This window comes from Clytia hemisphaerica, unplaced genomic scaffold, assembly GCF_902728285.1.
Source record: "Clytia hemisphaerica strain Z4C2 unplaced genomic scaffold, Clytia hemisphaerica genome assembly, whole genome shotgun sequence".
Taxonomy (NCBI): domain Eukaryota; kingdom Metazoa; phylum Cnidaria; class Hydrozoa; order Leptothecata; family Clytiidae; genus Clytia; species Clytia hemisphaerica.
In genome coordinates this window covers 1231516-1245822 of record NW_027103839.1, presented here as the reverse complement: position 1 = coordinate 1245822, position 14307 = coordinate 1231516, and the positions used below count along the sequence as shown (strand labels likewise).

Genomic DNA, 14307 nt, shown 5'->3' with positions numbered 1-14307 from the left:
ATGGTTGTCAGCTCTGGGGCCTCACTGAAAACACCACATCCAAACCTATATTTATTCTTCAAAAGAAAGCCTTACGTCTCATGACTTTTAATTCCTTTCAATGTCCTTCTTCTCCACTCTTTTCTGATCTTAAAATTCTTAAAATCTTTGACCTAGTCAAATCTCTTAATATTTCATTTGTTCACAAATTCCTGAACAATAGATTACCCCAAGATCTTCTTAATTTTTTTGAATTTGTTCAGCTTGAAGCTGAAGGTGACGATAATCAAGGTACCAGAGGAGCAAGATTGAAGCTCCTTTTTGTTCCTTCCTACAATACCATTACTTTTGGTAACAAATCTTTTTCTAAAATCTGCATAATACAATGGAATAGTATTCAGCGATCTTATCCAAATATTACTCTGAGCTCGTCTGATTCTAGCTTTGTCAAATCTCTTGCCTTTACTCACTGTCTTAGGGAATACTGAGCACACTCCCTACCCACAGCTTATCTTTAATCCGTAAATAAATAAAAATTTTCAAATTAATCTACTGAAATAATTTATGTATTTTACAATTGTTACTTGCACTTAGGTGGCCGCATCTATATGATTAGTCCAGGCTATAAGGCGGTCTCCATCCTTTTTTATTTTGTGGATACCGTCTCATGTATTTTATTTTAAGTGTTCAAATGGTAAATAAATAGTTACTTACTAGTTACTTACTCTTATTATTTGGATATTGTTGGACTTTATTAGTTCTAAATTTACTTGATTTATAATTACGTTACCCTAACATTAAAAAAATAAATTATTATACATTATATACACCTTTTTAAAGACAAATTATGCTATTTAGATCTTAAACTGTGAAGTCGGATATCTTGCATCAGTGGAGGGAAACTTGCATAGTCATTAGAACCTTGGTTTCGCATAGACTGGCAAGAGAGCCACAAAGTTTTTATCTTTCCAATCTTTTCATCTCTGAAAGAATTCCTAAAAGTCATCATTACATGTATGAAAATAATCAGTAATAATAATTTTTTTCTTGAGATTTCTAAGCCAATCAAAATACAAGCACAGAAAAATGGTAGCAACTCCAGAAGATTTTTCAAATTTTAATATTTCTTCAAAACCTATCCTATCTTGAAGAGCTTTGAAAAAGAAAAAAAATGAAGGGTCATACATAGGCCACCAAAGGATAAGTGGTTGTAAGAATATTCAAATTTTAATCTCGAAAATTTAACTAAAAATGTCAAGAACAGGAAAATAGCTTGAAAAAATTCAAAAAATGTGTCAAAAAAGAAAAAAAAATTTTCCAGTCATGCTTTCTTAATTTTGCATACTGTATCTCTTTTTCTAGTGTAGCTAGAGACCTGAAATTTGGAGGGAGAATTCTTTGATAGTGTTAAAATATTATCAAATAAAAATATTTGTAAAATATTTAATAAATTTATCAAAATACAAAAGATATCTTTTTGTGAAAAAAGAAGACATTGCATTGTTTTATTTTTGTTTTTGAAGAAAATAGCTTGGAAAAGGTTGAAAATGAAATGAGTAAAAAAAGGTGGTAGGACCCATTTTCTAGAGGTCTCTGGAAGTGAAAGGAGGAACAAAAAGTTATAAGTAAAGAATAAATTTTTCTGAAAGGAGAAACCCCAAATGACCAGAGAATCCATTTTTCGGCAGAAGTTTTGAGATTGAAATTTGATTTGAAATCTGCCCTGCCCTGTGCTGTTCTGCCCCTCAATCAAAAAAGAGCACTATTTGCCCTGGAGATCTCAACAGTTTCTGCCATATTCTGCAAAATGGTCAATCGATAACTTACTTTTCCCAGTAGAGTAGAGATTTCGTATAATGATGACAAAATCTGAATAAAAACATGAACATGAACAAGCTCAAGCTTGCAGCTGGGTTAAACTGAACTTCATACGCATCATATACAAAAACTTGTACTATCCGTACACAGTCAAAATCGTTTATGGTACAGCTAAAACCGACTGAGAATGCATAACTTCGACCACCATCTTGGATTAGAAAAAGTCTCCGGCAACCGGTCATCAACCAAGGCTCATACAGGCAAAAAAAAGAAGTGAATATCGGAAAAAGTAATGTTCAACCTCGTCCCCATGACGATTTGCTTTTTATATAGGATGTATGTAGCAAATCGATTCGAAACGACCATCAAAATTATAAAAAAGTGAGAATCAGGCCCTGGGAACGAGGTTGAGTAATGTTGTTATTGTTTTTGAAAACCCACGAAGCTTCTGATTGGTCAATCGCTGAAATTCTATTGTAATGTCACGTGACTTAGGTAGGATTTCCTACCTAACCACGGCACACTTTTCAGCAAAAGCTTTATCTAACCCTTCGGGGGCTTGATCACTTTAGCCCTTCAGTTCAGGGAAATGGCTGGAAAATCGGCCGACGAGATAGTTCCTCGGTCGGCGGCATAGTAGTCCAATTCCTGTCTATTTTTTCGAAGTCTGACCAGTTTGACCGTCGTTCTCCGCTAATAGTAGCGAGATTATGTATCTGGAATTCTCTACGGCTACGGCTAAAGAGGCGAGGGAAATGGTTAACCTTTCAGTAATTAGAGAGAAAAAAGGGTCGTTTTGCAAAGAGCTTTGTCCTCTAATCGAGTGTCCGCCTTTTGAAATGGATGGGGAAAATAGAATTGTCCGCTAATTAGAGGTGTCCGTCTTTAAGAGTGGCCGTTAATAGGAAGTTTTACTGTATGGGCAGGGTTAACAGCCATCACGGCAATTTACCGGGATACCTTCTAAACAGAGATCTTTGTGTAGACGATAGGAACGTTTCAATGATACAGTCGAAACTACCTAAACCCAAAAACTGAGTTAACAATTTAATGATCCAAAGAAAATCATTGAAATAAACATACTTAAGAAGACATGGTCACATGTTACATATTTTATAATTTAACAAAGAAAAAACATCGTCAATACAAATCAATAAAATTTTCTTACTAATAATAAATTTACGAGAAGAATTACGAGGACAGAAAAATGCATATAAAGAACTGAACAAGAAAATATACAAAAATACTGCCTGTGTTAAGAAGAAGAAGAGCTCCTTCAGATATCATATAGAAAAGGCCAAAATAATTCTTACAAGAAACAAGACCTTCTCACTTCAAATAAATTAGCAAAGTAGTAAAAGTAGGTTTGAAAAAAAACAGTATCTCATCAATGTAGCTTGACACTCGGCCGAGAAAACGACAAGTCTTCATACCTGACCAAAGTCTCTTTTCATCCTATTTGAACTTGAAAACTAACGAGAACAATACAAAACTATAAATTAAAACAATTTTTTTTCGTAGTATAAAAGAAAGGAACTTTTCTGGCATACCAGAAACGCACAGAACTTGCTTAGTGGTCCAGTCTCGCTATATTCCACAAGATTTTCCATTCATTTATATAAAATAATTTTACAACTAATTTTTGTCATGAATTTCCATATAAGAAAACCTAAAAATACACATAAAAAATTTTCTGCATAGTGTTCAAATGGATTTTATACAACTCGGAGTGAAATTGGTGATTCCTAAAATTCGGTTATTCAGTAAATCCTCAGATCACTCATGGCTGATAAAACGAAACGATCACGTTAAATTCATTTAAAAACAAACTCCAAAAAGTTCGAATGATTAAGATGCAAGTCGAGTAGTGAATAATATCAAATGTGCGTGGTCGAAAAAGTGCGATTTTAATTTTTAGGGTCGTTTGTTTACACTTGTTGGTAACCACGGCCGTCGTTCTTTCTTCGACCAATCAGATAAGCGATCAGAACAATAACAATAAGGCCAGCAAGGGCACATCCAACGGCGATAGGAACGATGGAGCTTGATTTGGAAGATTTTGATTTGCTTGAACAAGCATCGTTTTCTGAAAAGCAAAGTGAATATTAGAGCCTATATGTACCTTTATTTAAGCCTAATAAACGGCAAATTCCATCTATTCATAGTAAATCAGAAATACAATGAATTGTCTGCACTGCATAGAATCAAGGATTCGCCGAAGTTAGTTTTTCATCAAAATCATAAAGCTAAACTTCAGACATTTGAGCAAAATAAATTCTCACGGCAACAATAAAAAGCTTTAGAGGACAGATTTCCAGCGAAATACACACCCATACCTTTAGAATCAACCATAGTATTATTGTGTGTGAATGGTTGCACCATAATGTCAATGATAGCAATGCTGACATTGGCAGCTGTGGAGTCCAAGATGACCGTGTCTAGTTCACTGCACGAGTATGATTTATTTTGTGAAGCGTGTAAGAATTCGGTATTCTCATCTCCCTTGAAAGTCTTATTCGCAATAACTTGTCCTGAAAGTGTCAAAAAACATTACAAAAGCAATGTAACAACAGTATAATAGTTTTTAACACCTATTTCTAAAAATGTGAAAAATCCCAATCATGAAGGGAGATCAACGTGTAGTCGTTTTAGGTTGGTTTTCCGTACTTTCCGTATTTTTGTACTTTCAATAGTTTTTAGACAGCCACTCATTTTCATAAAGTTCTACTTGTAAACATATATTCATGCCTTAAATAGTCTTGTGGGCATGAAAACTTTGTTCATAATTCTTACCGTTAGAGGAAAGAGGGACATCAAGAACGACACCAATTTTGCTGACAAACCAGTTTTCTTTTGATCCAGTTGAGAATATAACAGTCATTGATTTTATCTGTTCGTTTTCCCATGTCAAAGTTACTCTGGATGTGTCGCCAGCTTTTGTAAGATCTGAACAAGTCCCAGAAGATTTAGCACCTTTTCCATTCAAAGAGATTTGACCAGAAACGTTCTACAATAAACAAGAGTTAGTAGTTCTATACTTCGTCGTGGCCAAACCTCTTTTGAGCCTATTGTTTTACGGCAATTTCTAACTAGCCTAATCTCAATAGACTAATCTCAATAGACTAATCTCAATAGACCAAGACAATATGGTTGTTTAGAAGGAATGAGAATAGAAAATTGATATATGTCCAGTCTTTTTTACACTAGAAAGGGAAGAACTATATTTGAATTTGAAATCAGGAGAAACAAGCAAGATGCTGAATGGACCTACCTTATGATGAATGTTAGATAGTAATTAGTAGAAAAATGAAAACTATCAGTCAGAAAATATAGCGTTTAGCGAAAATGCAAAACGCCTTAAATTTTATCTTTGATTGTTGATGGGGAGAGGGAAGGGGAGTAGGGAAAAAAGAAAATAGTGATTCTTATAGCTAGAAATTCATTTTCTGAGCCGAAAATTTTTTACAAAAATCTGCTTCGATCATTTTAACGATTCAAACTTGAGGAAATCTCAAAAAACTCATTTTTGGGCATATTTTGGCCCAAATTGATCCAAATTGTTTTTTGAAAATCGGGCTGTCACATTCGAGGGTTTTTATTCTTTGTGGAGAAAAGCTCATAACGAACGAACGAACGGGCAACGGTTAATTTATAGGACCTCCACTAGGTTAGACACAAAAATATAAAGTACAGAAGTTCAAGATAATCAGCTGTTCCAGCGATTTTTAGAAAGTTGCGGCGTCAAAAATCAGTTTTATTGACAATTGAATCATGTTCGATGGCGAGCATTGTTATCAATGATGTTTTTGTGCGAAAATACGAAGAAATAGAAAGAAAAAGACTAATGGAAATCTGCAAAAACGGCGGTTTCTGGCAAATAAAATCTTTTTCAAAAAATGGACTTGCCCATGTTTTGGGCATTCCTAATACCCATCTTTGCGCAAAAATTTTCTTTTCAAAAATCAGGCTCATTACATTTTGGGCATCACTATTTTTCACCTTTGTGCCAAAAATCAGAAAAAACTAACGAGCCAATCTCAAGAAAAGCTGGTAACAAACTGACGGGGACGGGAACGAACAACAGTTAATTTAAAGGACCTCCGAGGTAGTTTCAAAAATAATCGAAGATACCTCGTGGCTGTAGGTGACACTGATGTTGGCTTTGAGCCACAAACACGGTTCGGCAGTATGCTCATCTTCTACTTGTACATCAACATCATAGTGTGGTTTTGGAGCAGTAGTTGTTGTTGGGTTTGTTGTAGGAGGTTGGGGAGTTACTGAGGATGAAGCTGGTGCAGTCGACGATGAAGCTGATGGCGAGACTGACATTGATGATGACATTGAAGCGGATGATGACATAGAAGCAGACGATGACATTGATTGAGAGGGAGAAACTGATGGTGAAATTGAAGAAGATGGTGAAGGTGATACAGATGCCGAAGATGACATAACTTGCGAAGATGATGCAATTGATGCAGAAGCCATTGATGAAGAGGATGCAACTTGAGAAGATGATGGTGATGCCATTGAAGTTGGGTCAGCAGGCATTGCTGTTGTGGATCCTGTAGCAACTGATGAAGGTCCAGCTACTGAAGGAGCTATTGAGGGAGCTGCTACAGATGATGAACCACTTGCAAAGCAGGCTAAAATTTAAGAAGAAATGTTTTAGATGTCAAAAGCAACAATCCTTGAAGATTTTCTTTAAATTTCTCTGAGAAGATTTCAACATGGATTTCAACATTAAATCACTGCCTTGTCCTTAAGAAAACAGTTTTATCAAATCGACTCCTATGCTCTTGAAGTTCTCCATAAAGAATTTGAGTGGGTGGTCCCTTGACTTGAGCAATTCACCACACATGAGTTTGCTAGTAACTGTTCAGATTTGGTCTCATTTTTCCTGAGTTGAACAATCTGATCCAAAGAATATCAAAATATGACAAAATGGACTCCAAATTATCCACAATGATGAAGAACAAAAAGTTATTGTTTAGGCTGGTCTTTCTAATTTTTAAATCAAAACAGATAAATTACAAGTCTCCTTCTATCTTGAGCATAATAATCATGAATACCCTTTCGAGGTTAAATTTAAGAGCTTCTTTTGAAAACCAAATTTTAGCATATGATGTCGAGAATCCTTCTTGATTCCAGGTACCATATTGACCCTTTTACACCATCCTTGTTACACCACTGCAGAATTCTGAGCTTACACCAACAAAGGCAAAACATACAAAATACTAAACAGGCTTCAAAATAATAAACATCGACTTGAATTGGCATAAAGTTCCATGATAATTATCAAGTTTTCTGGCAAGAATAAATTATAAATCTTGAGTTATAAAAGAATAATTTGAGATTTTTTAACAAAATTCTTCATCAAAAGAGTCATGTTTTAGTGAGTTGACAATGATGTCCAAAAATGCCTATAGATTCCGGTAAAAACTGTAAAATTGATTAATTCACAATCTTATACAGTTTTATGAAACCAACGATGGAACCAATCAAACCAAATTGAACAATATTTACCAATCGTCCCTCACATGACTTAAGGTTTAATCTCAAAATTAATACCTTAGGCAATTACTTTTTTATTTTCTGGTTTACGGACATTATGAGGAAAAGTTTTGGACAGGAGGCCAGGAGGATGGAAAAAAAATAAAAATAAAATTGATGTTTTAATTTTTTTTATTTTCTTTTTTAAAATCAGAAATCGGAGGAAATAATGAAATAAAATTTTATGAAATTTGCTAAGTATCTAAATAAGTCTCTCTTCAACAACTCTTCTTCTTAGCACATATGAAGGAAAAATGTACTCTTGGAGTTTTTGTGGATAGGGAAATTCCATGGGGAAGTTCCCTGACATTAAGGGAAGGATCAAAGTATCTTTACATTGGCAGCATAGGGCACAGCTGTGTTAGATCATTTAACCCCCTCTTTCTTTCTCTTCTTTTCTTTTGTTTTCCTATTTAAGTAAGGGTTTTTTTATTTCTTTCTTCTTTTTTGAAGGTCGGAGGAGAAAAAGTAAATAAAAGTTTTTAAAATCTCCATTTTTTTATTTTGGCAAAAATAACGCCGGCGGATCCGTAAACCAATAAATAAAAAAGTATTTGCCTCATGAAAGTTTAAAAAAAAAGTTTTACGTGGTGGCCATTGAGATTGAGATTGCCCTTTTTTCATGTAGAGGAATAGTTGAGTTTTCATATGACAAAAAGGCCAATCTCAAAGGCAGAACAGGATTGCAAGATTTCCAATTTTCCAAGACACTTATTTTGAGATTGAACCTTTAGTCATGTGAGGGACGCAATAGAGATCCCATTGCCAAATACAACAGAACCTCAAACTCTCAACTGAAAAGTAAATCTGATAAATAATATTTGATTGGTTAATTATCATTGGACTGCCTTTGATTCATACTGATTCATATTCCTCCACCAAAGATTCTTTGTTGTGAAAAAGTTACACTTGCCCCCCTCTTCGATAGGAACAGCATTGTTTAAAAAAAATAAGCACATGAAATTACCAGAACCTGCACTAATGCACTTCCCAGTTTTCTCAAAGGTAACGAATCAAGTGGGGATTAAACCCACGACCTTTCGCTTGCCGGGCGATTGCTCTCCCAACTGTGCTATCGGTTCGTTGCTATTGCACTAGTTTGTAGTAGACAAGGGGAGCGACGTGCTCAATGTTCACCATCCGGTACCTGAATTCTACGAATCAATGGAATTGCCACGAACTGAGACACAGCTAGTGTCCAATCTCCAACCAACCAGCTAACTTTGAGAGAACTGTTAAGCTATGCACATTGGGGAGAGGCATAGCCCAACGGAGCCCAGATTTCGGACAACTAGTCCATCAACAGCAACAAATCTGTATTTAAAACTGATGCTTTGATTTTTTTAAACGCTGCTTCTGTTTTTGTTTTGATTTTTAAGTAGTATATACACACTTCCTTTGAAACAAAATTTTGGTAAAACAAGGGGGATGACATAAACCTAGGGGGTTCGTACCCTCTGCAAACTATGGATTTGGAGTATTTTGACAAGCAATAATCGTTTCTGATTGTTTGATAAGATAATGTTTTCAAAACAAAGAGAAAAATCTGTCATTTTGAATTGCTTTTGGAAATAAAGCAGATGTTATTATTTTTGCCTTCAAAAACCAAATATTTTTATTGCCTTGGGAATACCAAAAGTTTTTTGAGAAAAGCTAATAGTAAAGTATATATCTTAAAATACTATTAGCTTAGAACCTTGGCTAGACTGTTTGTGACATGATTCATGTAACTTTCATTGGACTTCTATTTGAAAAATTTAGCTGAAATAAGGGCCAATAAAAAAGTCTTGTGTTAATGACCCTTGACGACTAAAACCTCCCAGTTTATCCAAACTTTCGGCATTCCTGAATATATATATCTGGTTCGGGCTTTCATTAAGAACTTCAGAAATGTGTAGGTTTGTGTCATAATCGAGATAATTTGTAAAAATGTTGTGTTGTCAAACTATTTTTTTCCTTATAAATAAATTTTTTTCCATGGAAATTAGGTAACCGTTAAAAATCCAGAAAATTCAAATTGTTCGTTCCGCAACAAATGGGCGGTTCCAGTTTTGTCCGTTACCCCCTGAGGACGTCATGGATTTCCGTTATAATTTACTTTTGAAAAAATTCAGACTTTCCATGCCATAAGATTCAAGAATTCTTAATGAAAAATACTTAACAAGCAATTAGTACAAATTTTGTGGATTTTCCAATACATATGACCAAATAATTATGGAAATGCAGCATTTTCCGGAACCTTTTTCAAAATTTCTCAGGATTCCCAAGTGAAAAAAGTCTAAAAAACAGTGTCGTCCACAGGGGGGTAATCTGGGGTAATGGTTTTTTTCTGGAACAGGGAGAACAATGTTATTTTAAATATACACACACAATAGAGTTGATTTTCTGGTGCGATTTTCAGATACCTAGAAATCTTTTCTCTCAACCGATGCTGCATTTATTTTTAACAACCGCCACAATGACACAAACAAAAAAATTTTCTTACAAGATTTAGATAGGAGCTAAATTTTATTGGGAACCAAGAAACCCCTAATACTAAGTCTCCAGGTTTTGAGCTATCAGGATTTGGGAAGTGTTGTTTACTTGGGATTTGTATATGATGAAAGTAGGAAAACAAAAAGATTGGGATGGATAACTGGAGATTTTGCTATCTAGGAACTGTTCCTCGTACATTTATGGGGAGATAACAGTATCAAGGTTTCTCAGTGGCGTTTCCTTATAAACCTTTGAACGTAACAGTGATTAAATGGGTCCCATAATGGGAGTGTTATCTAGTTTTGATTTACTTTACTTTAGTTTCATGAGAAAATGAAAGTATAAAACAGTTGATTTATAATTATTGAAAGGTCTGGAAAAATATGTAGTTTTAAGTTCACTTACCTGTGGTAAATAGTAGTACTAGAACTAAGGTCTTCATTTTAACAAATATTGAACGACACAAACCAGTGGTAATAGAGTTTTAGTAGAGTATGAAGACAGAGTCTTGTGAGTTTCTTTGAGCTTACAAACTTTCTTGTGTAAGGAGTTTCACCGTGCAATAAACTTGTCACATGACTAGTTGATGCAAATCAAAGCTACTTATTTGATTGGCTGATGATTAAAATGACGTCATTTTCCTATAATGTCAATGGACCTAAACAACTTTCGCTTTTAAAAACCATCTTCGATAAAAGAAAGACCCGCCCAGTAAACTGGACCCCGCGTGCGGCTTATCTGATATTCCGATGGCGTATTGGCGGCCGCCCACGCTAAAGCTATAAAGGAGCGGGCCAATATTAGCGAGTTTATGTATGTGTGTTTTTCAGCGACGGAGACGGTAAGGTTCTAATTTGACTACATCCTGACCAGCTGAGGACGACGGTAAGTCAGCACTTTTACCGTCCTCGATTTTGCGGGGCGGAATTGCGGGTTTTTCCAAATCGCTTCAGTCACTTTACCGTCCTCAAAAGTGCAAATACATAAACTCGGTATTGTTGAAAATTTTCCCGACCTTCAGAGCTTTAGCGTGTCCATATTGGAAAAAATTTCTACATCGGGTGCCAGATTACGTGCGGCCGAAAATCTTACCGTGAGTATCACAGCGCGAATAAATTCGAGCTGTGAAGACAAAGTTTTTTTTAATACAAGATCTTGTAGAAAAACGCTCGCAAAGTAGATATATTTCACAGTTTGGATTCGTTTGGCTTAGAGGAGGTTGCGGATCATGTCAGAATTTGCTTTTTCAGAAAAATTGTGATCGACTTTGCAGGTCCAAACTGTGAGGTATTCCGAAAATGCTTTTTAGTCTTTCCGCCGTCCTCAAAAGTGCAAAAACATAAACTCGTTACTACAGTAATACCTTTCGGGAAAAAATCACTCCACCATACCACCACGCGCACCGCACGTGTCGGAGATTTTCGTACCCTGAGTATCAGAGGTTAAGTTTTCAAAGAGAAAATATTAACCTCTGAAGACCAATGATAGAAATTTTATCGCGCATGTGTTAATCTAATCACTGTAAAAAGAACCAAAGATGAAGAGCAGATATTACCTTATTAATGTCTAGGAGACTGTATCAGTATGCAGTTTACTATTTACGAATTCCCCAGAAACCTCCAATCCAAGTGTAATTGAAGTGAAATTCTTACGAAAAAAATCTTTTACATCATCCCCAAATGTATAACAGTAATTACTAAACTATTAATTATGGAAATGTCACTTTAATTGAATATTTTGAAAAATTGAAAAATTAATATTTTTTAGTTGTGTTTTCAACGACGGGAATAAAAACATCAGCTTTGAACTTCATCCAAGATCTTGGGTGGTCTTCATGGTTACTTTTGTCTTCGTTGATTGTGCGCTGAATAGAATCTCAATTCGTCGGCACAGCGTCGATATATGATTTCGACATGTGCTTTTCACGGTAAACGGCATGCCTAATACCCTATGGATTGCTATTAGAAGGGCTGCCAAATAACCTCACCTCACCTACCCTGAGTATCAGAGGCCAAGTCTTCATAGAGAAAATATTACCGTGGTATATATAATCGATATTTATTTACCAGGACCATTTAGTGAAAACCTAGGCTATAGCCCAAGAATGAACAATTTTTCGAAAATTTTCGGAAATTCATTTTATACCAAAACCAATTATAGAACCTGATAGGCTGCCCACATCCCCTCTGATAAGTTTTGATATAGGGGATGCGAATCAGGCTCACAAAACCGTTCCGAACTTAGCAAAAAATCTGCTAACCAAAAAAAGAGTTGAATGATAGAGAACTTTGATTGACAGTTTGTCGTCTTTTGTTATCTTGAGAGTTTTGTTTGCTAATTCAATTAATTTCGATAACAAAAGAAATAGAGGAGAAAGAGAGATTTCTAGCCATATGTTCTTTTTATTTGAATCTTTATTTGATTTCTATTTACGTCATCAAATAACTCAAACAATACACATCGAGTTTTTTGAAAAATACAAGTCGCCAAAATTCTGCAAAATACATAGCTATTCGGTAATTTTCTCGGAAGCGATATCAGAGCCTGATTCGCATCCCCTATATCAAAACTAATTTGGGGATGCATGCAGCCTAAGAACCTGAAGGCTCGCGAAAAACTATAAAGTGGACTTTTCAAGCGATATTCTGTACTGAACGCGGGAGTTATCTGTTGATGAAGTACTGGTGACTTTTATCCCCTCATTTTGGTGGAAAAACGCACTGTTAATGTTATACACGTTTTTTTAAAGAAACACACTTTTAAGAAACATGACGCTCAAAATGCCTAAAAACTAAGAAACATGCTGAGGCTGAGAATGAGAAGATAACATTTTTTTAATTCGGTTTTTCTTAAGAACCTTCCAATCAAAACAAAAGTTTTTTTTTTCTTTGCATGAAAATAAAATTATATTGGCTGATTATGTCAAAAAATTCTGAAACATGTAAGAAACATTTAAAGCTCAAAAGGCCGATGTTTTAAGAAACATTGAGACTGTTTGGTGAAACTGTTTTCTTAAAAAAAACATGTATATGATTTTGGAAGTATATCTATCATCTATGGGGGTCTGCTATTTACAGTAATGCGTGTTCGAGATATGGAAACTGTATAGGAAATAAATGAATGATTGAATCATCGAAAAAAAATCCCACTTTAATAAAGCGAATGGCAGCCATGTCTCTGAGTACAATTATGTAATTTGTAGAGATATAGAAATGGGTAAAAATTAGGTTTGAATATGAAAATATTAGTTTTCAATTTATAAAGTTTTTATTGGTATAACACTTCACAAATAATCTGATCTACAAAATCATATCAAATCTTCTAAAATTGTTTCGTGTGAATATAGAAATAATGGAAAATAAGTCAAATAATCCAGAAAATCAATCATCTCCATCTTTTCATTCTGTAAAATATATCGCAAAATGTTTTGTTCCGCTAGATGCGCTGCCTGCATTTCAATGAGAAAATCTTCAACGTCGATTGCACGACTTGTTTCTTTGTTTTTGAGTAAAATTTTGTACAGTTCTTTAGCCTTTGATAAACAAGGGATGATTTCTGGGTAATTGAAATTTTCGCCAGTTATGTTGAAATAATGCCTGTAATAATAAATGGTTTGTAAGTAAATAAAGTCTGTCTCAATACAATTTGCAGCGGAGACAAAAAAGGCTATAACTTTTCTTCTTCTTCATTTTCAATCTTCATTTTCTGATCATTTTTGATTTTTTTCTTTATGATAATATTCCACTCCTGTTTGTCGTTTCAACAAACACAAAACCGATATCTAATTCGAATTCTATCAAAAGTTACAGCCTTTTTTGTCTCCGCTGCAAATTATATTGAGACAGACTTTATATCTTTGGTAAAGTAACGTCACAATTTACCTTGCGTGAGCTTTGAAATTTTGAAGGATTGAAATACCTAACAGTGAAAACCAAGGTTTCTATTCTACTATCGGGTGTTTCAGAAAAAAAGTGTACAAGATTTCGAAAAAACTAAAAATGTTATAAAGCTAAAACTTCTTTTTTCTCAAAAAATCACGCTTTTTCGAAAGAGAATTTTTTAGAATTTTTTCATTTTCTTCATAACTCTAGAACGCGTGAAGCAAATTCAAAGTATGATAGCTCAAAATTCAAGTTAGCCTTTCCTCTTTCAAAAGTGAAAAGTCTAGCTTTATAAAATTTTCAGTTTTCTTACAATTTCAATCCAAACTTGTACACTTTTTTGAAACACCTGGTAATACATCTTTCACCTGGGTTGGGAAAGACAGAATAGTTCTATCCAGTGTTTTTATAAAATATCTGTAGTTCCAATGTTGAAAACAGTCCATGAGACAAATCGTAAAGTAGAAATGTAGCTCAAGACAAAATCAGGGTTTTCCTTCGAAAGGTAACACTCGGCTTGGGACGGCTTGGGATCAGATCCACAACCCCTTTGAACCTTGACCAAAGGTTCAAAATTCTAGAATCAAAAGGCCTGAGACATATC

The 14307-nt window shown here is 34.8% G+C and overlaps 2 protein-coding genes across 4 annotated transcripts in view; both read right to left on the bottom strand.

Annotated features, from left to right (window-relative positions):
- Window positions 1–2880: 2880 nt before the first annotated feature.
- Window positions 2881–10446, bottom strand: LOC136807406 (uncharacterized). Its single transcript, XM_067063988.1, has 5 exons — window positions 10228–10446; window positions 5929–6440; window positions 4591–4804; window positions 4134–4328; window positions 2881–3883 (listed from the first exon to the last, which is right to left on the bottom strand). The coding sequence occupies exons 1-5, from the start codon at window positions 10262–10264 to the stop codon at window positions 3726–3728; spliced, it is 1116 nt and encodes a 371-aa protein (XP_066920089.1). The 5' UTR covers window positions 10265–10446; the 3' UTR covers window positions 2881–3725.
- Window positions 10447–13066: 2620 nt separating this feature from the next.
- Window positions 13067–14307, bottom strand: part of LOC136807402 (golgin subfamily A member 6-like protein 24) — a 79073-nt gene continuing 77832 nt past the window's right edge. For all 3 annotated transcript variants that reach the window (XM_067063983.1, XM_067063985.1, XM_067063984.1), the window contains one exon: window positions 13067–13418. The gene's annotated coding sequence lies outside the window, so the exon portion shown is untranslated. The remainder of the gene's footprint in view (window positions 13419–14307) is intronic.

Coding starts and splice junctions, on each gene's coding strand:
- LOC136807406 (XM_067063988.1), bottom strand. CDS start 10,264: ATGAAGACCTTAGTTCTAGTACTACTATTTACCACAG. Junction 6,441..10,227: donor AGTACTACTATTTACCACAG/GTAAGTGAACTT, acceptor CTTAAATTTTAG/CCTGCTTTGCAAGTGGTTCA. Junction 4,805..5,928: donor GTGTCACCTACAGCCACGAG/GTATCTTCGATT, acceptor TGTTTATTGTAG/AACGTTTCTGGTCAAATCTC.